The sequence below is a fragment of the Macrobrachium nipponense genome, chromosome 2, assembly GCF_015104395.2.
Source record: "Macrobrachium nipponense isolate FS-2020 chromosome 2, ASM1510439v2, whole genome shotgun sequence".
Taxonomy (NCBI): Eukaryota; Metazoa; Arthropoda; class Malacostraca; order Decapoda; family Palaemonidae; genus Macrobrachium; species Macrobrachium nipponense.
In genome coordinates this window covers 26,515,903-26,541,828 of record NC_087201.1, presented here as the reverse complement: position 1 = coordinate 26,541,828, position 25,926 = coordinate 26,515,903, and the positions used below count along the sequence as shown (strand labels likewise).

At 35.2% G+C, this 25,926-nt stretch overlaps 1 protein-coding gene across 2 annotated transcripts in view; it reads left to right on the top strand.

Annotated features, from left to right (window-relative positions):
• The window catches only part of LOC135220497 (hemicentin-1-like), a 669,901-nt gene that overhangs the window by 586,126 nt on the left and 57,849 nt on the right, over positions 1-25,926 (top strand). For both annotated transcript variants that reach the window (XM_064257637.1, XM_064257636.1), the window contains one exon: positions 10,118-10,401. In XM_064257637.1, coding sequence (XP_064113707.1) covers positions 10,118-10,401 — 284 coding nt within the window. The remainder of the gene's footprint in view (positions 1-10,117; positions 10,402-25,926) is intronic.

Below are 25,926 nucleotides of genomic sequence, written 5' to 3'. Positions count from 1 at the left end.
AGGAAATTAGAATTTTGGTGGCTGGTTTGAATGGCCCTGTGCAACTTTGCAAGGCGTGTTGCGACCTCCAGCTTACTTGGGACGCGTTAAAGATTTTCCCCTCACTCATAAGTTGTCAACATTGTATTCCTAACGTAACGTAAAGTGGTCTTCGTAATTGATACACATACTTAGAACTTGTACTGAGGATAAAATAAAAAGGACACGAATTAAACGCGTTGTTATATTCTGAGCTTTAAGTGGAAATACTAAGTAATCGAACAGAAAATAGCCTAAATTCAGTACATCTTTGTATGCTCTTCCATGCGCCTTTCCTACCCCCCCCCCCCCCCCCCCCCCCCCCCCCACAACAAGATCAACGACAACGACAAAAAAGTAGTTTATAGGCGTACTCCCATTGTAACCTAAAATACAAGCTTTCAGAAAAACTAAGTATCAGGGCTATACCTTTAACCGTTATAGCTCCACAGATATGTTAGGCCCATCACCCTCCCACCCGCCGACCCCGACCACGTCCCTTGAACGCCAAAAATTGAATCTCGGGAACGGCTTAACGGATTTCGATGAAATTTGGCACGATTAGAGACCTTTGAGGAGAACCGCTAAAGACTGAGTTTCATCGCAGTCAGTTGGATATTTCCAGAGTTATAAAGGGCCAAAGCCAAGGTTTTGTGTACTCTTGAGTTGCTGGGCCTGTTTAACTGCTAACTACCGTGGATATATATATATATATATATATATATATATATATATATATGTATGTATGTATGTATGCATGTGTGTGTATATATATATATATCTATATATATATATATATATACATACATACATACATACATACATTATATATATTATGTATGTATGTATGTATGTATGTATGAATTTGTATGTATGTGTATATATATATATATATATATTATATATCTATAAAAATAAAATATATATTATATATCATACATAGCCATTAACATACATACATACCATACAATACATACCAATACATACATACTACATACAAATTCCCGTTCCTTTACAGTGCATATTTATCTCTTTATTTGATTAACAATTAATTTTGTTTTCCAAAACATAACTGTAATATACACCTTGTTCAAATATTCCAACATTTCCATTATATATATATATATATATATATATATATATATATATTATATATATATATATATATATCCTTAAATCCACGGTAGAAAGGTAAGAGAGGCAGGGACTTGTCCCCACTTTACCCTCACCTTTCTACATATATATATATATATATATATATATATATATATATATATATATATATATACATATATATATATATACATATATATATATATATATATATATATACTATATAGATATATATATATATATATATATTTATAATATAATGGACGGACTAAGTGACAAGGTATAGGCCTGTATAGACCTGTATCAGAGCTATTTTTGGGAAAATAAGCCATTTGAAAGAGAATTGTTGGTTAATCGTAGAACTGGTGCTAGGCTGAAATGACTCATTTATTTTATGGAGTTAGAAAGATATATGTATAAAGTCAAAGAACAAAAAGTGAGGTGTGGGGTTCGTTTTATTGAAAGCCACCTGAAGCTCTGGTGACGAAAGCAAAGCTTTACCTTGAGTTTATAGACGAGAGAATCCCCACATATATACGCGGTTTCGAATGCCGTTCGCCTAATCTACATGACAGATTCTGTCAGCTCGTTTAGAAGACGACAAAGCAAACGCTCCAGTTGCTTTCGGTTACGCCTTTCAGCTGTCATATGAACAAAGGCAACGGCGAAGTTTGTACCTTTACTGACGGTGAAAGGTGGCGTCTGAACTTATCCCAGCCATCATCGCGGGACTGTGAGAATAATTGACTGGTGGGACATTTCAAGCCATTTGTTTATCTTGAATGCCGAAAAGTGGGGTTTCGTTTTTCTAGGCTTCAATGTATCTTTAATTTCTGTATGTTTTATGGATTTGCGTGGTAACGGTTTCATCTTTACGATGTCAAACACTCGCACACACAAAAACACATTTGGTATATGTATCTGCATATACTGAATATTAGCCAGCAAATATTAAAGATGGGAATGAAAAAGTTCCAAGCGCTTTCGTGAATATACTTCATAAATATTTTCAAGGTTTTGAGTGTAGAAAAAGCGTGATGATACAGTGTTTCCTTTCATTACCGTATTTAACTTATAAAGATGACAGTAAATTAATAAAAATTGCTGAAAGGTCAGCTGCCCAACAGCACAATCCACTAACCGCTCGTCTAATTTTTAAAAGTCGCTGCTCAAATTGAAGTGAATGGTGACTTTTTTTCTAATTATACTGGACTCGATAACGTTTCAGTCGATATTGTTTTTCACAATGTCCATTGTTCTCTGGTATCTCTCCATCGTTTAGCCTGCTCAAAATGATCTGTACGAAAGGATGCAGCATTTGAAATTTGTGTTGTTTTTAAACGAGCGTCCAGCCATATTGCGTCGCCTCCCGGACAGAATTCATCACAGCCAGTACACCAAATCTAATATCTTGAAAACTAACCATAGACTCGTCTTGGAAATCATCTCATTATGTTTCCCAGACCAAAGTTACTGCCCGGTTAGCTTCTGGAACTAAGCTAACCTAACCCAACCCAACCTAACCTAATCTAGGGGCATGGCAAAACACCGAGTTTCCCAGGCCCAAGTTATTGCTAGGTGAGTAACGGTGTAACACTATTATACATCTCGGGAATTTGCCACCCGGTCTTAGAAATACGATCAAAGATCCAGTGGCCCTCAGAAAACTCTCAAGTAGAGGAATAAAAAGTTTATGCTTTGAAGCTTTTTGTTTTGTACGTGCATGTGTGTATGTGTACAAGGCTTTTTCCTTAATTTCACTAAAATAAATATGTAATACTTATGCATACATGTATATATGTATGTATGTATGCCTACATGGTTATAACTTTAACATCTCTCCTTGTGTATGTATATATGTATGTATGCATGTATGTCAAATAGTTTTCTCCTGAACGTCACAGTTGACTGTATGTAGATATGTATGTATGAATATGATGTTATAACTTAAAATTTTCTCCTTATAAATATTTATGTATATGATTTTATATAAGATTTTCTCATGGTTTTCACTTTCAAATGTATGTTTTCATATATGCTTTTACTCTGTTATTTTTGCTCAGACTGAAAGTAGGAAATAGATTGTCATTAATGTCTAATCAAATACTTTCTTGAAAGTGGACGAACATAATCAAGAAACCATAACAAGCTCTGAAGTCACACTAAGCGTGCCTCTTGCAACATGTATTCAGCCGTGTGCGAGATGAACTGAAATTGGCTGTTTTGACCAGCGCATCGCTGGACACTAAAATTCTAAAGTGATCAGCCATGTTAACCTGTTTAGGACAGAGGGCTTTTGAGGGTGTTAGAGAATGTTGATTAAATTCCTCTCCTTGATCTAGAGTAAGTGGCCAGGTGGTTGTAACCCCTACGCTGTTTGGCTAGGCGAAACTTCGTTAATTCCAGTGTTTCTGAGAGCAGTTTCTCCTTCATGGCTTGGTCTTACACACTGTGTCACTAGTTAGGGCTGAACCGTAACTTGTAGCATGTCACACATATGCCAGATTTATCTTGTTGTGTATTGGGATTTCTTCTCATTTAGTGAGGGTTTCTTTTTTCACTGATTTTATCTAATAAATGGCACAGCTATTGCTACCAATTAAGCTGCTAGTTCTGTTAGTTCTCTAGAAAGAACTTTGTTGTTATCTCCTCTCTATGGAGTCACTGAGGAAGCATTTCAGATCTTGGCCAGTTGTCTAATTGAATTGAGGACACTGCATATTAGATCTACCTAAGTATAATGTGGTGCGTTTTCAGAGGTATTCCACAAGCAGTTGTCTAAGAAGGATTTACTATTTATTTGTTGCCAACTGATCCTTTTACCGTTGGTGATTCCAGTTAGAACAAAATTTGTTCGCTTACTCGGGAGTAAGCCTACAAATCGCTTTGTTGTTATGATTATAATTGTTCTTCATGTTCTAGTTCTTGCTGTTATTGTTCTTGTTGAAAAAGCCTTAAACGGTCTGAAAATGTTGGTTTGCGTTGAGTTAAAGATACAAGAATTTTAGGGTAGGATATTTAGGATTCACTTATCAGAATGGAAATGTAATAAATAAATAATATTCATGTTAAACAGTACAGAACTATTATTTCTAATAAGATATAGTGTATTTATTTTAATTTTCGTTAGTGAAACAATGCACTATTTAACCATAGAGTTTAGCACTCGCCCTGTGGAATCTGGAGTCAGATCACGCTTTGTTGTTGCTGATTTATTTTGAAATTGTCTTGTGCTACAAATGCTCATGCAAAAGAAGGTGAAATCATTTTAGTTCTAAATTTATATCATTGGGATCTCCTCTCAAACCAGAATCGTTTTTTATATAGTAGTGTAAGTTTTGCCATAATGAGTTTCTCACTGGACGAGTGGGTTACGTACTCGCCTATCAATCTGGTAGCCCGAGTTCGCTCCCTGTTGGTACCAGTGCGGAATCAGAGGAATATATTTCTGGTGATTAGAAATTAATTCTTTATATAATGTGGTTCGGATCCTACGAAAAGCTGTATGTCCCGTTGCTAAGTAACGAATTGGTTCCTAGCCACGTAAACAAAATCTAATCTTAGGAGAGCTCTTAATCAGCCCAGTGGTCTGGTTAAACTAAGATATACTTGATCTTTTCTGCCACCATAGGTACCAGTAAGTCGTTTATAACTAATAATGTGGATAATATTAACATATTCACTGACTCTGAGGCGGGAGAAGTAGAGCAATTTTATATTATCAAATAGAAAAAGTATTTATTCAAGTTTTTATCAATGCCGCCATAACATTTCAGCCTGATCATTGTATGAATAAATTCGTAAAGATGTTCTGTGTAAATAATTCCAGTGGTCGAAATTTAGACATTTGCAATATCAAAACCAATAACAAGTAGCAATAACGAATTCAATAGCTCTACTAGCCGGCTACGAGGAGGTTCGTTAGTAAACCTCTGTGCGGGATCGGTATATTCTTTCTCATTATTGTTTGAGTTTCACTGATGTACTTATGAGAATAACAAACTAAAAAGAGAGAAACTAATATTTATAAACTTACTCGTAATACTTCAGCAAACCTTTAGTGGGTCAAACAAGTCGTCCTCCACTCTAAGCGACCTAGTTAATATAAACAAGCTTCAATTTGAAAGCTTTACTGTTGGAGATTTTAGTCTGGATAAATGGCGTTTATTGTCAGAGTGCCTCTTCTGGCTCCTTATCCCTCCCATTACGTCCTTGTCAACTTGTCAAAAGTGGCCTTTCCTCAGCTCTCTGCTCTGTCTGTCCTCCAACCATTGAAACTGGATTCGTACGAAACCGCTGTGTAATCCAGCCACTAATGAAGGAGATCTCCCCTTCCTCGATCCTGTTAATCCCTGATGTATTTATCCGTCAGTCGGTTCGTCCCAGCCCCCTCTTCGTCATACTTCCCCTTCTGCGTTGGAAAAAAAATGGAAATGGATTTTAAGTCCTTCGCAGTCAGCAGTGGGAAGGATGCAGTGGTCAGGTGATGGTTGTGGACCATGTATGCTTTAGTTTGTATGTACGTATTGTTTTATTTTTCAGTCAGTCCATTTGATTTTGTTTCTGGCGCCATCTGTTGGTTTCCTTGTTTGTTGTACTGTAACTTAATGCTTTGAAATTAAGGCTTGTTGTTTATAGGGAGCAAGACGCTTTTTTTTATTGTGTAAAACAAATCGTTTAAAGAAAGCTTGATAACAGAGAAACCGCGAGCTGTTAAGATGGAGGTAGATTTTCTTTAAAATGCGCTCCCACGTGCCGCTTCCTCCTTCGTAGTCTCGTGTATATATTTAATGTCTATATTTGCATACATACCATCGTCTTTCTAATATCGTGACAGAAACTAGCAGCTATGTGTATGCATGTACACAGACAAAACACTCGCATAAGTTATAAAATTAATTTTGTTTATATAAATCTCCCCTTCGAAAATCTCGCGTTTGAAAGAAAAATTATTTTTCACAGTAAGCTATGGGTGTTTCAGTGTATCAAAAGCAATAAGCGGATAAGTTTTCAGCCTGAGAGAGCCTTTAGTGTATTCAAGCTCACTCCTCTCTCTCTCTCGCCTCTCTTTCTTTCCTCTCTGCAAAATGTAGCGATGTGAAAGTGCTTTGGAAAAGAATGGAAAGTGGGTGAATTCCTTTCGCCCCTTGATCACTCAGGTTGAGCTACTCACTTTGAATCGCAACCTTTTTCATATGGAGGGCGTTCGCTCCTAATCTGCAAGGACATCATTTCCAAATCTTGATAAAAGGAGTCCGCCAATAATCCCGATTAGAAAGAATGAAACTTCCTCCCCAGGTCGGACTGTAAAAGAGCCTGACGACTTTCCCGCGCGTTCGACCGTCGACTTTGCTGTAAATTTTTATGAACTTCGATCAAACAAATGGATGTGTTGTGCCCGGACCGTTCCTCTTGTTCTTTTTCGGGTATAAAATTGTTCAGAGTTACGACCCCGAGGGACACCAGCTTCTGTCAAATCCTCTGACGCTTCGTGTAAACACGGTTGATGGCCTCCGCTTTCGCACTCTCTCTCTCTCTCTCTCTCTCTCTCTCTCTCTCTCTCTCTCTCTCTGTGTAGGTGGTTTCCCCACTCCTTCCCCTCCTCCCTGGTGACCTTTCGGTTACTGCCGATGCTGTATTTGTGCCAGATTGGCTTCGTTTTCTGGTATTTAATGGTATTTTTGAAGTGGATTTTTTCGGCGTTGATAAAATATAAGTGAAAAGTCTCTTTTGATATTATCGTCTGACCTACATTAGAGGGCATGGCTCCTCTGTTTATTGGTTTACATTTGAGAAAGTCGTTTCGTGATGCCATTTGAGCGATATTTATAAATGTAATGCAGGGAGTGGTTTTTCATTTCGAGGAAAGTCAGTGTTCGTTGATAACTCGCTGCAACTATAGATCGATTATACCGATTTTATTGGCCAAAAGTGGTTGGGATTGTTTCATGGCTAGGAGGAGCACTTTGTTTTTGCTCTTGCTTCTAACTGGGGAAACATTTGGCAGTTCTTCGCCAATAAAGTTCTTTACAGCCTTTGTCAATACAACTTTCTGCCTTCCATCGAGATGGGTGTAGTCTGCAGTCCTAGCTATAACTTTTATCATATAACTTTATTCCAATTCAGATGTAACTTCATTGTTTTCATAGTTACTTCAGTACTACCACTTTCCCTCCTTCATCCCTCTTTAATATTGTGCCCTCTCAAATATTTTATGCCAGGAGGGCCCCTACGTTCCCTTGCTAACTGATCGACTCTTAAATGGGTGGATGAACAGGTTCCTGTACTCTGTCATCTTAGCTTTTCCTCCTGGAGACTCTCACTGGCCCAGCATGGCACAATGAAAGGCGATTGGTCTCATCCTTGTTATTGCTGTCAGTTCTACTTTTGAACCAGGTGTTTGAATATAACCATCTTGCCTTGTTGGTTCTTTGGGATTAACAGTATGCCTTCAGGAAGGAAACATCCGCTGACGATCTTGCTGTATTTGTTCTTGGTAGCTTTGACATGACTGATTTAACAGGAAGTGATGTGTATAGGTGCTATTAGTTACCTTTGCAAGTGACTTGAGATTCTCAGAATGACGTGGTTCTGCGACTTGGCCTGTAATGGATTCTGTTTTTCCTTTTAACACTTCGGTGGAGGCTTATGAATCCGAAGCGCTCAGTATCGGAGTTAATGGACTTCACAATAACTGTTATCCGAGATTATTCAACAGTCGGGACCAATCGTGACGTGTATACATTTTTTGTTCATCTGTTTTTAGTCAATTGATGTATAAGCTTTATATTTTTAGTTGTCTGTCAAAGAAAACTATTGTGCCGGCTTTATCTGTCCGTCCTTAGATCTGAAAAACTACTGAGGCTAGAGAGATGCAAATTGGCATATTGATCATCCAACCTCCAGTCGTCAGACATACCAAATTGTGACCCTCTAACCTCTAGTGAATGTTAGCCATGGATCGTATATATGGCAACACTTTCCGGAAGCATGGGACGTAAATTCACTGTACCGAATCTGGTGAACAACTGAAACGCTATCGGTCGTAGTTGACGGTTTTATACAGCATTATACGCTACACAGAAAACTCGATTTCGGCGAAGAATCTTCGGCGCATTTTTTACTTGTTTTTATTCTTTTTCTTAATATACGCAATGTGTTCATCTGGATAGCATTAACAATAAAGATGTTTGATTATGATCATTTTAATTTACTCATTTTTCTCGGCTTCTTTGTCACGGTTACGACCGTCGTGTTTGAAAGAATATTGGAAATTTCCATTTGATCATCTGATCCCAGCCACTTTTGACCTTAACCAGCTCATTGCCAGTCCCAAGGTTGTCGTGGGAGATTACATTTGGAAGCATTGAAAGATTTTTAAGAGAGTTTGGTAGCACTGTGAGGCTTTTGTGATTCTGGATACGCTCTTAAGGTGTTATAAGTTCTCTGATTTTACGTTTATGATTTGAAATGTTTGTGACAGTCCAATACCTTTTGAACCAAAGGAAAGAATTGGTCTGTGAGGTTCACGATACGAAATCCATTCCTCGTATTTTATAAACCTTCGTTCTATTTACTAGAAGTATTTAGAGAGAAAAGAAAGTGAATGTTTGAAACTTATTTTCTAGTCGCTGACTCGGAGTAAGCCTGCAAACTACTTTGTTGTTCTTGTTCTTGTTCTTGTTGGGGGTGGGGACATAGGAAAGCCAATGGAAAAGCCGAAAAAGGCCTGTAAAAGTTGTTTCGCGTTGAGCTAAAGATGCAGGAATTTTAGAGCACGATATTTTTGTTAAAGAGTACAGAACAGTTATTATCAATAAAATATAACGTATTTATTTTAATTTTCGTTGGTGAACAACGCGCTATTTGACCTTAGATTTTAGCATGCGTCCGGAGTAAGCTTGAGGTAGGATCACCTTGTTTTTTTTTTTTTTTTTTTTTTTTTTTTTTTTTTTTTTTTTTGTAGGTGTTACTGATCTGGTATACGTATGAATGTGCTCAAATAAATGGATTTGTCTTACACGACAAAGCTTATTTGGTTTTAATGTGTCCCTTCAGTAGAATAATTTGAATAATTAGGGAACGTAGACTATGAGACATCCCTTTTTATTTTGTACTAAGCTTTTTAAGCAAAAACGGAACAACGTTAATGAGGTTTTTTCCCCTCTTTTTTTTTTTTTTTTTTTTTTTATGTTAATTCCAGACCCCGTCATTCCCAGGAATTGTCGGAATGATCATTATGCTTTTCGCTCTAATTTTACTACCGCTGGTAATTCCCTAATGCAGGCAGGAAATTTTCCAACTAGAGGTGTTTACCCACAACATTAGTTAATTAACAATCCATGGCTAGTGAAGCTGATAGTCTCAAATATGCCAGAGGGAGAGAGAGGGAGAGATAGGGTGAGGGGGGCGGGGGGAGTAAGAACGAAGTGGAGAGAAAGCGAGATTGAGAGTTGATATTATAGGGAGTTGGGATGGGAGAAAGAGATGAGGATGAGGAGGAGGAATTTGAGATAAACGAGGAAAAGGAAAAAGTGGGAGAGCCTAATAATGGATTTACAATCTTGATATAGTTAGGATTTAAAAAATAAATAAATAACGGAGGCATGGAAAATAGTTTTTTTTTTTTCAAATTGCATTTCAAATTGCTGATTGACAGAAAAGTCTTCCTGGACGATTTCATAATAAATGAGATTTTGTGATTATATTTGGGCAAGGAAAACATCATGAAGCTCAAATAACAGCAATTGGATCCATTTGGTGGCCCAACAATTTCAGTCAAATTCTGCTGAAAGCAATTTCATCCAACGGGGAAAATACAAGATAGTATCCTGTGCGGTAAAAAAAATATTTATATTAATTAGACACAGGAAACCAGATTACTTAGGTGTGAAATAACTTTTATTTTATTTTACTGGCACAAATTTTCTTTTATAATAAGTGACGACCTCTCACGAACTTCTGCTTCATCTTCTCCCACAACCAGGATCCAGAGACGTAGGTCAGGTTCCAGGATGGGAAACTTCTTCACAGGGGGAGCCTGACTTCAGCGAGGTCGTAGCCCTGCCCGTGGCAGGGTCAGCTGCTGCCGCTGCCCAAGCAGGGCCAGGGTACGGGAACAACACTGCAAGTTCCGCCGGGGTCAACATCGAGCCCAGCATCGCCAACGTGGGCAGCAATACCACAGACAACAACGTCACCACCATCACTGCCCAGCTGGGCTCGTCGGTGTTTCTGCCCTGCAAGACGCACCATTCTATGGAGCGACAGGTGAGTGTCCAAGATCTGAAACCTTCTTAACTGATTAATGATTCATTTAATACCATTGAATAGTGTCGTATTAATTGCTGCTTTTCCCTGTTCTACATTTGCTGTACTGTCACTCATATAAGTTCCTGGATGTCTCCGGGCATAAAGCTGAATTCCATCCTTTCTGGACAACGGGTCTGTATAGTGACGTAAGACAGCCATACACCGACACTTTCCACAGCAGAGTTAGGTAGTTGAACATTTGGCCAGTTCCGCACTCCCAGACACCTGTCATCCAGAAACGGGTGAAATGGAAATCTCTCTCAAACACCCGGACGTGGATGAACTTATATGAGTAACTGTATGTAATTATTCATCTAAATTGTCCTTTGATGTGAATGACGGTATAAGTTCCTTGTTTCCGCGTGCTTCACTTTGCATAGAAGATAATTTCCTTTGTTTCTCAAGTCCCTTCAGTATAATTCGATTATATTGCGCGTTCTTCAGGCCCCATTCGGAAAATATAAAACCCATTTTACTGTCTCCAGCTCTCGAACCATGCCTGCACCTTGACATAAAAAGTAGAATGCATAAATTTGCATATTTGCTTTTTTTTATCGTTCCCCTGTTTGCCCGAACTTGCTACGCATTCCGGAGGCCACGACATAGTGTTTTTCGTAAACAACTTTGAAACCGACTTAAGGGTTTCCTTGCCACAAAAGCACTTGAGTGTTTCAAACTTCGTCCTCACTTCAGGAAATACTCTGCATCACCATATGTATTTCATTAACGTTTTTACTTGTGAAATTGTGGTTCAGGCTGCGCTAGGTCACTCAGCCAATCGCAAAAGCGGTGACGTGTATCAGTGACGTCGGTATAGCGTATCCTCCAGTGATTGTTTGACTTAAGATTAAATGTTACTTTAGCTACTGTGGGCCATACGAAATTTTTCACAAGTATATTGTACCACGTTACATAATTTAAAAAAAAATTAGTTAAGGGTGGCGGTGGCTCTTCACAGATACGTCATAAATAACCACTTGTTAGAAACGGTTTGATTAAAGGCAAGGTTGGTCTTTTTTTATTCTAAGAATAAACGGGTTGATTGAGCACTTCTGTTAACTCGTTGCACTACCATAAATTAGAACAATGGTTGAAACATGCAGTTCTATAGTAGCATGGAAAACAATACGTCGGTTTAAGAGTTGTTTACGAAAATTACTATGCCATGGCTTCTGGAATTGTGAATTGTTGAATGGAAAGTTGGTCAATCAAAACAATTGATACACACATACACACACACACACACACACATATATATATATGTATATATATATATATATATATATATATATATATATGAATAACTTGATCACGAAGTATATAAAACGTGATGCTATGTATGAATAAAGGTTTTTGCCACGAAGGAAAAATGAAAAGGCGAGATAGCCAGCAACTTTCGGTGTAGTGCGACCCTTTACTCAGGCACTAGACCGAAAATGCTTGACTATCTCGCTTTTCATTTTTCCTTCGTGGCAAAAACCTTTATTTAGATATATATATATATATATATATATATATATATATATATATATATATATATATTATATATATAGAGAGAGAGAGAGAGAGAGAGAGAGAGAGAGAGAGAGAGAGAGAGAGATATAGATAATATAGAGATATAGATATATAGATATATAGATAGATATATATAACTATATCATATCTCTATAGATATAGATATAGATATATATATATATATATATATATATATATATATATATATATATATATAAAACGCCAGTCATTCTCATTGTCCCTGTTGTTATTTCGGTCAAGCCAGGCCAACAACCCAGCAAGACATGGTAATATCCAAGAATTGTTTGGTTAATGACGTTTATTTTTAAGTGCTGATTGGTACATTATTATTATTATTACAAAATAAGCCGTCACTAATCATGCAGTTATAATTACTGAAAAGGAATTGTGTGACTGTCAATTCAGAGGACTATGTGGTCAGTTCAAAAAAACAATTGTTGCATACCTTTATTTGATACATACATACACACACACGCACAGCTATATATATATATATATATATATATATATATATATATATATATATGTGTATATATAGTGTGTGTGTGTGTAATGTATATCATATATAATATATAGATATATATATATCATATAATAATCTATAAGATATAATTATAAATATTTATATATGATGTGTGTATGTAATGTATTGTATGTATTTGTATTATGTGTGTGTGTATTAATGTATGATGTATGTATATGATATGTATATCTCACTCCGATAATTACGACCTAGTTTATATTCATGCGGAAAAAATATGCAGCTGGACATTCTAATCTTTTGACCATGACAAAGTCAGTATGAACAAGGAGAGAAGGGATTAAAAGCAAACGGAGTTTGTATGAAAGTTTGTATGTTCGTGAAAGTCATGAAAAATTAAGGTGAAATGGGAAACCCAAACATATATTAAAGATGAAATGGCTGGAGTCTGAACGAATAGTAAGGAATAATTTGTTAGTCCATAGACTCTGTAGCTTTATCATTTCACAAGTTTACGACTAAAGGTAGAAATCCTGGTGTTTCCAATTCGGAGCTCATACTTGCTTCATTTCATTAAGAATGGAAACGGCAATGAATATTTGACTTGTTGCAGCAGACGATGGTCCCATTCAGCAAGCCCAAAAAATAATAGGGCATGCTGTGACCTCATTGAGGAAATTAGCTCTCCAGATTCATTCACCGGACGGGAATTGTTTTGTTTTTGAAGTAGTAGTAAATCTCTGGCAACGGCAGCTGATTTCCAGAATTCTTTAATGTCCCTGACAACACCCAACATCACTGTTCCTCCTCATCAACCAGAGCGGCAGCGAGGCTATTATTAAAATTACATATTAAACAAACAATCTGAGTAATAGCTTTGCAATAATCTGTTGATTTTACGGTTTATAGGATGTATTGAAAGTTTAACGCATTATGAATCGGTGGTGAGGTATTATGCATTTAGATCATTCAAGCGGTTAAAAATTGTCTTGGGGATAACGATATATATATATATATATATATATATATATATATATATATATATATATATATATATATATATATATGCTAATTAAATTGCAGGAGATACAAGTGACTTCATTATATAAGCGAATACCACAGGAAAATAACGGACAGGAGGTCAGTACCAAGGATCCCATAAAAATGCCCAAAAGTAGAAAGTTAATGCTGTATTTCGGAGGACAATTGTCTCCTTCTTCAGACAAGTATATGAATGAAATAAAATTACTGAATAGCAGTATTTATACCAATAGTTCCATATGTCAGCTGTTATTTCACTCCAATTGATAGCTTCTTAATAATGTTGATCGCTGGTTAGAGGAAGATTTTACCCATAGTGTCTGAGTCCCAAGCTCCTTGTGAGAGGTTCATCGAATTTCGTTTAGTCAGTGCTGATTCTACCATCTGGCTTTTTAACCAACAAGTGCTCTTATAAATTATATGTGTCAATTTACCGTTTATTGTCAGCTTATGATTATTTATGTTGTTAAAATTATCTGAGCTCTGACCTCCATATCTAACTGACCATTTATATAGTATTGGTGTCTGGGTAAGAGATTTGCCAGTGAAACTGACAAAGGATTGGTCACAGTCGAGGCAATGGATATCAAATACTCCTGTGTCAAGAAATCCTTTGCCTCAACTGCGACCAATCTTACATTGGTTTTACTGCTAAATCACTCCCCCAGAGACGAATACAACATAAGCGGTCAGTTAGATATGGCTAACAGAGCTCAGCTATTTTTAGCCACACCACATACTACATAACCATAATCACACAATCAACTGGAATTTGTCACATATATTTTATAGCAGTAATTGTCAGTTCAAAAGCCAGATGGTAGAATCAACACTGATTAAACCAAAAATTACAATGAACCTTTCAAAAGGATTTTTGGAATTAGATATTATAGATAAAAATCTTCCTCCAAACAGTGATAAGGAATATTGAGAAGCTAACAACTGGAGTGACGTAACGGCTGACCTCTGGAATTCGTGGTATAAATACCACCGTCCAGTAATGGGAAACAGTTGTTCTCTGAAATATAGCATAAAACTTTCTGCCTTTTGGCATTTTTATGGCCTCCTTGTATGATATGGAATTCTGCTTTAACGCAAATATTTCACAGCCATATATATAGTATATATGTTTGTGTATGTGTGTGTGTGTATGTGTGAGGAAGATCTTTGCCACCTTTTGTATGAAATTCCAATTCCAATTCCAATACAATATCGTGTGCCAAGGAAAAATAGAAAAGCCAAATGGAGAGCCACCTGGTGATAGCTTTCCTAAGGACAGCGATCATGAAACATCTGTGGATAAGAGAGCTGGCTGGCTCTTCAATACGACTGCGTCTTTCAGAGAGTAATGTTTCTCATTAACACTCCATCACAAGGCCAATCCGCACTTTTTCTTCTTTGTGGAAGTCATTGTCATGAATCGCCGCTTTCAAAATTAATGTTATGGGGCTGTAAGTATCCAGCGCCTGTCTCACTGTCTCTTGTCTCTCGGTGTTTTGTGAATTCCTGGTAAGAGGTGTTTAATTTCTGCATTCTTTCCACGGTACGAACTTCGGTACTTTGGCGTTTTTTTCCGCAGGCAGTTAAAAGATGTGAGCATTTTGCATACTTCCATGGTTCTACTTGGGCTTTTTATGAATGTTTGAAATGAATGAGCCAATCTCTGTGAAGTTATTGATGTTCAGTTGCATATTATTATCTTCAAAATGCTTTTAGAAAATTTCAAGCATTTTTATTTTATTTATTCTACTAGAAATTTAATTCAGACTATCAATTCTATTACGCATCATAACTGTTTTTCACATGTTCATATTTATGTTTACATTTTCTATCATGCTTAAGAATTATTTTCCAACGTTTACGCGTTGCTCTCCAACCAAATATAGAACTTATCAATTACTTTGAAAAGTATGGACTTTCGGTTTCTTACATTCAACCCCAATTCTTGCACTTTATAAGAAATGTAAACCAGTTCTGGAAGTGAATGCATTCTCTCTCTCTCTCTCTCTCTCTCTCTCTCTCTCTCTCTCTCTCTCTCTCATACACATTTACACACGCTGCACCAGAGCTCGTAAACATAGCTGTTCCTCCTTGCGCGGAATATTTGCAAGCGATCATAATGTACTGGTCACAAAGGAAAAGCATATTAGCTACTTCGAGATCTCCTCCTTCTAGCCCCCCCCCCCCCCCCCACACACACACACACACCCGACCAGCCCTACCCCCTTCCCATGCCTGGCAAACCCCACCCCACCCCACCGAGGTACGCAAAATGAAATTTTGCGAGGAATGGGGAAAGTATTTGCAAGCTCTCGGACAAGATTACCGTGAGATGTAACAGCATTTGCTCAGTACATTCTGTGGGAGAGAATAATTCTCCGTATCATTCCCAGAAAAAAAAAACTGAAATATTAAAGTAATTTGAAATATCTCTTGAACGGGTTCCAATGTAAGACGCTTATCTAAGTCAGCTTTGGTAATGGATTGGAAAGGGAAGCCGCATTACTCTTGTTATCGAGCGCAGTTTTAATCTCGTTTTCAGATTTTGGCTTTTGTACAGGAAGCAGAATTCGTGTGAATTCATTTCAGTTTTACTGTTTGTTTATCTTATAGTTTTCAGTATAGGCTACGCACGAAGAACTTCTTCTGCCTTTCAATTATTTTGTTTTTATTATTCCATTAATTTATCAAATGACTTGGCCATTTACTAAGGAATTCATTATGTGAATTGGCCATCTAATAAGGAATTCATTAATTGAATTAACTATTTACAAAGGAATTTATTAAGTGAATTGGCCATTTGCTAAGGAATTCATTAAGTGACTTGGCCATTTACTAAGGAATTTATTAGTTGAATTGGCTATTTGCTAAAGAATTTATCAAGTGAATTGGCCATTTACTAAGAAATTGATTAAGTGACTTGGCCATTTACTAAGGAATTTATTAGTTGAATTGGCTATTTGCTAAAGAATTTATCAAGTGAATTGGCCATTTACTAAGAAATTAATTAAGCGACTAGTCCATTTACTAAGGTATTCATTAAGTGAATTGGCCATTTACTGAGGTATTTATCAAGTGACTTGGCCATTTACTAAGGAATTCATTAAGTGACTTGGCCATTTACTGAGGAATTTATTAAGTGACTTGGCCATTTACTAAGGAACTCATTGGGTGAATTGGCCATTTACTGAGGAAAGTATTAAGTGACTTGGCCATTTACTAAGGAATTCATTAAGTGAATTGGCCATTTAGTGAGGAATTTATTAAGTGAAATGGCTATTTACCAAGGCCTGTTATACCCTCATCGTTGTCGTTCAGCGCCTTCCTACGACACGGCATATTAATTAGGGAGAGAGCGTGTCCCGAAAATAAACAGGGTACTTGTGGGCGTTAACCTTTAAGGCACTAACTCTTCATTATTAAAATATATGACATTTTTGTCCCTCTCTTTTATATTTGCCAACACGACGAAAACAATTAAAAAGTATTCCTTTCCATTAGCAGGCATTGATGGATATGTTTTGGTTTACCTAACCCGGTAAAACCTACGTCAAAATATGTGATAGCTTTTAGTTCTTAGAGACTTCTTTGCGAATGAGTATCTCTTTGGCATACAGGTTTAATGCTATTTGAAAAAACAATAAAGTTAGACAAAGCTATTTTCCAGGGGGTTACATTTGCTGATATGCTATTCATTTCTCTTCGGTTATTGAATGCTGGACAGCGGATATTGTGTTTTCCTGTAATTTTTCTCATTTCCCCCTCTGGCTGTCATGTTTTCATATACCGACCGGCTGTCATATTTCTGATTTATATAAAAATTAAAACTTCATTGTTTTCCCGTCTATGAGATTGAATTTAATTTTGAGAAATATAATGGAAAATATTTTTTGATATCATGTAATCCAGGTTGCCATCGCACTGCATATATTTGTATAGATATTTATATATATATATATATATATATATATATATATATATATATATATATATATATATATATATATAAATATAAATTATATATATATATATATTAATATATATATATATATATATCATATACATATATGTAGTATGTGTTATACATGTATATATGTATAATGTATTTTATATTTTAAATAAATATATCTATATTATATATGTATGTATATTTATATATATATATATATATATATATGTATATGTATAGTATAGGTCTAGTATATATATATAATATATATATATATATAAGATATAATATTAATAGGATATATATATATTACATCTATATAAATATATATACATTATATTACCCATATATATATATGTTCTCTATATATATATATCTCTTATATATCCTAATATTATAAACATAATATCGGGTCAGTGTGGATGAGACTGCTACCACTGTGGCCTTTCCTTGACCACAGCTGGGCCTGGTACCTATATTCTAATATAGGTTGACTGGTGGGAAACAGGCCGAGATGGAACCATAGACCTCTCTCTCTCTCCTCTCTCTCACTCTCTCTCGTTTCTCTCATCTCTCTCTCTCTCTCTCTAATGTTTCAGATTTCTTCTCAAATTCACTGTTTCTCATAATAGAATGCTTTCATGGTCATTTTAATGAGGAGAGACACACACACAATAACGTAGAATTTCACTCCCTTATTTCTTCCCTCAATAATGTTCTACATCCGGTTATTTCCAAAATTCATTATCCCGAAATATCAAACCATCTCCAGTTAACCTTAATGAAAGAGCAATCGTTATTTTCATTAACACCTGACATAAATTTTGTGAGTAGTAATTATTAATATATTATTATATATATAGTATATATATTAATATATAAATATGATATATACATTCCATATACATTATTTATGTTATAGATTTATATATATATATATATTTATTGTTATTTATCTATATTATCTATCGTGTACATATACTATCTATGTATATTATATTATAGATCTATCTTAATATTGTGCATATATCTCTATAATGTGTTATATTATATATATATATATAATATATTAAATCTACCATATAAGATATATATAATATACATAAATATATGTAATATTTATATGTATATGTAATGTTATAATGTGTCCGTATGTGTGTGTATTATATATATATATATACACATGTAGTAGTATATGTCTATGGTTCATCTTCTCTTCTCTATCTCTATATATACATTATTCTAATACAAATATACATAAATACTATATTATGTTAATCCTTTGTATATATTTAATCTAATATATCTATATGTATATATATTATATATATACACACATATACATAATAATTACATTTATACAGATACATATCCATATATTTATTCTCCCTTTCTCCCTATATAGATCTTTTATGTCTCTTTATGTATGTAATATATATGTACTCTATAATATTACTATATATAAATATACATATAATACTATATTATATACATAGATACATATATCCATATACATTTAAGTACATATTTATTTATCATATATATCTATGTGTACTATCTATTATAGATAATATATCTAATAATAATCCTAATGTATTAACTATAAATGTTACATAGACATATATATGATCTCTATCATATATATATATATATATATATATATATGTACATATATATCTATATTATATCCATATATTTATCTATCTATATATCTCTATATATTAAGTTACTATATATATATATATATATATCTATATGATACATATATATATATATATGAGAATCTATACTATCTATAATATAGATAATATATATCATATAGTATCTATACTCTACCCTATATATCTATCATCATATGGTATATATATATACTCTATCTCTATACATATCATATATATATATCTATATATCTCTCTATGTATGTACATATCTATCTATATGTAGCTCATATACTCCTCTATGGCTATATATATATATCAGATCTATAGTACATATATATATTATCTATCTATATATATATACATATAATACATATATATATATCTCAGACATCTGAAGCCAGGTACTATGTCGTACCTCTAAGTAAATGGGATACAATCCACAATGAAGCCTAAATTCCTCTGTAGTTAAAATATATAGCTTGTATAGGATTAGAGCTTTCGACCATCAACTGTGGTCTAGTTCACTAAAGTGGTGTATGTCACCTCAAGGAACTAACAAGTAAGAGCACAAACATTTGAAAAAACAACGGTTAGGTAACAGCTAGTTCATATTATGAATGATCAGGCGGTTGAGCCCTCGTTCTTTCCAGAATTCGTCTTGATCTTCGTGGGGGAATGTTTCTATTGTCAACTGCTTGTTCTATGGTGGTTGGGGGTTTTGTTGGAGAAATGACCTGAGTGGAGTAAACAGGAGAGGAAGCAGCATCGTTATTAGCACATATATTTCTAAAGTTTGAAATTTTCCCTTTCCTACATATCTCCTCACAAATAGCTGTATTTTCTGTAATGCCAGTATTTCCTGCAAAGGTCTCGTTTAATGAAATTAACGCCCCTTCTACTACTCGTCTCAAAGTCCGGTCGTTACATGCAAAACAACCTTTGTACCTTTAAAATTTATTGCGTGGTTTTTCTCCCATGTATGTTGCGCAATTGCACTGTATGAACTTCCCCTTCTGCAAGCAGCAACGTGTTCTTCCCTTCTCTTATCAATGGAACGTCCGCTTTCTCCCACGTAACATTCATTGCAATCACTACAAGGTATTACATATACTCCTACATTCTCTCTATTACCCGGGTTATTTTTAATGAGTTTCTTCTTGATTGTACTGAAAAACTACGTTGAAGCCGTTCTTTTTTCCTTTAAGCTGCCTAGAAAATTTATTAAGTTCTCTGTTATAAGGAAGAGCAAGAGATGCCTTAAAATCTGCCTTTTCAGTTATATCATGAGGCGTTAAAACATCGATTTAGCTTTAGATAGAGACTGTAGTATAAAAAAACTTTGGGTAACACAGTTTAGTAAAACTATCTACCAAGAAATTTATTTCGGCGTCAATGAACTGAGGATCACATATTCAGTATGCTCGAAAAAACAAATTGGTTAAAACGTTGTGCTTAACTTTCGGTTCATGATATGAAAAGTAATGAATATAGGTGTTTGTGTGGGTTGTTCCTCTATACACGCTGAATTTAAAGTCACTACTCACTGTGTCTCTATGAACTACCCATATCTAGAAAGGGAAGCCTATTTTCCATTTTGCCTTTTACCACTTGTAAATTTAATAGAGGGCAAAAAACCATTGAGCAACTCTAAAAACCTACGAAAGGCTTCCTCGCCGTGTCTATAAACAATAAAAACATCATCTACATACCTAACCAAAATTTGCAGGAAATACTGGCATTACAGAAAATACAGCTATTTGTGAAGAGATATGTAGGAAAGGGAAAATTTCAAACTTTAGAAATATATGTGCCAATAACGATGCTGCTTCCTCTCCTGTTTACTCCCACTCAGGTCATTTCTCCAACAAACCACCCAACCCACACCATAGAACAAGCAGTTGACAATAGAAACATTCCCCCCACGAAGATCAAGACGAATTCTGGAAAGAACGAGGGCTCAACCGCCTGATCATTCATAATATGAACTAGCTGTTACCTAACCGTTGTTTTTTCAAATGTTTGTGCTCTTACTTGTTAGTTCCTTGAGGTGACATATCACACTTTAGTGAACAAGACCACAGTTGATGGTCGAAAGCTCTAATCCTATACAAGAACTATATATTTTAAACTACAAGAGGAATTTACTTCATTGTGGATTGTATCCCCATATATACATATATACATATACATGTACATATATTTATGTATATTTATATATATATATGTACATATATATATATATATATAAATATATATATATATATATATATATATATACATATATCATAGATATATATATATATATACATATACATTATATATCTATATATATATATATATATATATATATATATATATATATATATATATATATATATATATATATATATATATTTCATGCATGTCATTCGTGTTACCATTTGGAACATTTGATTTTGATACAGACCAGACAAAAACGTCGTGATTAAAACCCATTCCGTAATTACTACACTCACAAAATTTGTGTCAGATGTTAATGAAAATAACGCTTGGTTTAATAATTACTACTCACAAAATTTATGTCAGGTGTTAATGAAAATAACGATTGCTCTTTCATTAAGGTTAACTGGAGATGGTTTGATATTTCGGGATAATGAATTTTGGAAATAACCGGATGTAGAACATTATTGAGGGAAGAAATAAGGGAGTGAAATTCTACGTTATTGTGTGTGTGTGTCTCTCTCTCATTAAAATGAACATGAAAGCATTCTTTTATGAGAAACAGTGAATTTGAGAAGAAATCTGAACATTGAGAGAGAGAGAGAGAGAGAGAGAGAGCAAGCCCTGCTTGCTTTCCCAAGGTCTATAGTTCCATCTCGGCCTGTTCCCCACTAGTCAACCTATATTAAAATATAGGTACCAGTCCCAGCTGTGGTCAAGGAAAGGCCACAGTGGTGGCGGTCTTATCCACACTGACCTATATTATATTATATATATATATATATATATATATATATATATATATAATATATGATATATATATATATAGATATATATATAGATATATATATATATATATATAATATATATATCTATATATATATCTATATCTATATATATATATATATATATCTATATATATATATATATATATATATATATATATATATATATATATACATATATGTATATATATTATATATATATTATATATACATATATATATATATATATATGTGTGTGTGTGTGTGTGGTGTGTGTGTGTGTGTGTGTGTGTGTGTGTGTGTGTGTGTGTGTGTGTGTGTGCGTGTGCGCGCGCAGCAAATGAGAGAGAGAATACGGTTATGTGTGTACAGTATATGGGATGGTGCTCTTTAATTAATATATAAGCCAGTTAAGTAAGTCCCTCCGTCTCCCTTATGATAATTTTTAAAGCTCGCAGAGAGAGAGGAGAGAGAGAGAGAGAAGAGAGAGAGAGAGAGAGAGAGAGAGAGAGAGAGAGAATAAGCCACAAGATGGAGAACTCATTACGCCTTCAAAATATAGACCATCAAAAGGGAAGGCCTGGACACTGTAATCCTCACTCTACCAAGGTGACACCACTTAAACGATATTAAGTTTCTCTCTCTCTCTCTCTCTCTCTCTCTCTCTCTCTCTCCTCTCTCTCTCCCTCTCTGAAACTTCCTTTTATAATTCTTAATTAAATGCTTGAACATAGAGCAACCTCTTAGTTTCTTAAATCTTGGAAATTTATCTAATTACGAACAATTTTTTTTCCATAGGATAAGCATTTTATTATTATTATTATTATTATTATTATTATTATTATTATTATTATTATTATTATTATTATTATTATTATTATTATTATTATTAGGAAAAAACCTGATGCAACTACGAACTAGTTTTTTTATCGAAGTGTATTATTATTTTTTTTTTTTTCTTTGCTCTATCACAGTCCTCCAATTCGACTGGGTGGTATTTATAGTGTGGGGTTCCGGGTTGCATCCTGCCTTCTTAGGAGTCCATCACTTTTCTTACTATGTGCGCCGTTTCTAGGATCACACTCTTCTGCATCAGTCCTGGAGCTACTTCAGCCTCTAGTTTTTCCAGATTCCTTTTCAGGGATCTTGGGATCGTTCCTTGTGCTCCTATGATTATGGGTACAATTTCCACTGGCATATCCCATATCCTTCTTATTTCTATTTTTAGATCTTGATACTTATCCATTTTTTTTTTCCCTCTCTTTCTCTTCCAACTCTGGTTGTTCCCACCCCCATGGTATTGCGACATCATGAGTGTCTTTCTTCTGACTTTGTCAATCAACGTCACGTCTGGTCTATTTGCACGTATCACCCTATTTATTCTGATACCATAGTCCCAGAGGATCTTTGCCTGATCGTTTTCTATCACTCCCTCTGGTTGGTGCTCGTACCACTTATTACTGCAAGGTAGCTGATGTTTCTTGCACAGGCTCCAGTGGAGGGCTTTTGCCACTGAATCATGCCTCTTTTTGTACTGGTTCTGTGCAAGAGCCGGGCATTCGCTTGCTATGTGGTTTATGGTTTCATTTTTCGTATTGCACTTCCTACATATGGGAGAGATATTATTTCCGGTTCTTAGGGCCTGATCTTGTGCCGCTGTTATCATTCCTTCAGTTTTCCTCTTTTGCACTCCCCTCTGTAGCCATTGCCATGTGCCATCGCTGGCTAGTTCCTTAGTCTGCCTCATGTATTGTCCGTGCATTGGTTTGTTGTGCCAGTCCTCTGTTCTGTTTGTCATTCTCCTGTCTATGTATATTTCTGGGTCTTCGTCTAATTTTATTAGTCCTTCTTCCCATGCACTCTTTAAGCCTCTCTCGTCTTCACTGGTTTTCAGATATTATTATTATTATTATTATTATTATTATTATTATTATTATTATTATTATTATTATTATTATTATTATTATTAGTGAAAACCTGTGAGATTTGCAGGAATATCTATAGAAATGACAGTGCACTCGTCACTTCATGAATGCTCATTGTTGTGCATTTTTTATTTCTTGGGTGAACCAGATATGAGTATAAAGAAGCCGATAGTATCCTGGTTTAGTATTTTTCACATATTCTAAGGCACGAGCCGTATGTCCATACGACATGTATAGTCACAGTACTATTTATGAAAGCAAATCAGGAATTTGTAGAGCTGCGCTTACACGTCTCATTTGTAATCAGTGAGATCAAAATTGATTTCGCTTACTCTTGGAGTAAGCCTTCAAACTATTTTGTTGTAGTTATTGTTGTTCGTGTCTTGTTGGGGGGTAAGAAAGCATAAAAAGATCCAAAAAAGAGGTTTGGATTTGAGTTAAATATGCAGGACTTTAGGATAGGATATTTATGATCTATTTAGTTAAGAAATGAAAAATGAAAGAAAGTAAATAATTTAGTTGCATGTTATTTAAGACAGTTATACAGAAACAATTAGTTTCCCTGAATTAAACTGTATCCGTATTTTTATTTTAATTTTCGTATGGGAAACAATGCGCTATTTGACAATAGCTTTTAGCACGCTCCCTGAGTAGCAGTAGTAGTTGTAGTTGTTGTTGTTGTAGTATGCAAAAAATATTGACACCGTTTTAACAAAGATTTATCCAAGAAACCTTGATTTCAAGGCACCGAGAATATACAGAACCGTGCGGGAGGAATAACTTTGGAATTTCTTGGGAATTGAATGTGAGGCGCTGTCACTTCCAAAATATTCGGAGAAAGAAGTTCGAAGAAAAGAAGCGAGATCACTTGTGCCAAAAACATGTCCAATAAAAACTCTTGCTTCGAAATATTGCCATGTGGGAATGTATGCATGTGTGCCAGAAGGAGGTCGCTCGCATATTCCCGTCCTCCTGAGGAGGACTTCCCAGGGCACAACTGCCCCCCGGCATAAATTGAGGAGACTGGACCAAAAATGTGCGAGTTTGTTTTGCTCTTGTAATACAAAAATCACTCTCAGTAGCGGACAGGAAGTTTGCCGTCATTATTATTTTCTTATTTACGGACCTTTCTCTCTTCGTGTGCTTTACGTTTTGGGTAGACTGGAGAGTCACGTGGAATTCAGGACGAAGATTTTATTGCTTTTCTCATTTGACATTTTCTCTCTTTATATAAGTTTTAAGTAACGAACGAGAAAGTAATGCTCACTGGATATGCTTGACAGTACCAGCGAAACCGCCTTCTGCAGTGCCTATCAATTTTTTTTTTCAAGTATTTATCTCTCTTGTCACAGAGTCGATGATCGTTTCTTTCGTTGTGTAGAGTCAAGAGGTCCACACCTGGCCTCCATTTCGTATTCACGCCATTAAAAATTTACGTATATCTGAGCTTAATCAGACCACTGAACTGATTAAAGGCTCTCCTTGGGATGGACCAAAGGATTACAAATTATTGTGGGATCCGAACCACATTTTATCGAGAAATGAATTTCTAATCACCAGAAATAAATTCCTTTGGTTCTGCATCGGCGGCAGCCACGAGCGAACTAGAGCTGCCAGATTGATAGGGGCGTGCGCAACCCACTCGTCCAATGAGGAACTACATTTTTCAATCCATAACACACCCAAAGAAAGTAATCTGTAAAGGAAGTAATCCCTACTGAAAAATATAGAACCTCCTCTGCAGAATATTGAATGCAAAGATGACACCAGTTTTATGTCCTTACTGGATTAGTGAAGAATTATTGTGCTCTTAGGGTTTTTATTTATAGTTTACCGTGAATATAGATATTATAATTGACTGGAGCCGTTTCAGTGCCATATAGCAATAAATTAAATAAATTACGTACTGGAGGCTTTTGGACAGAGC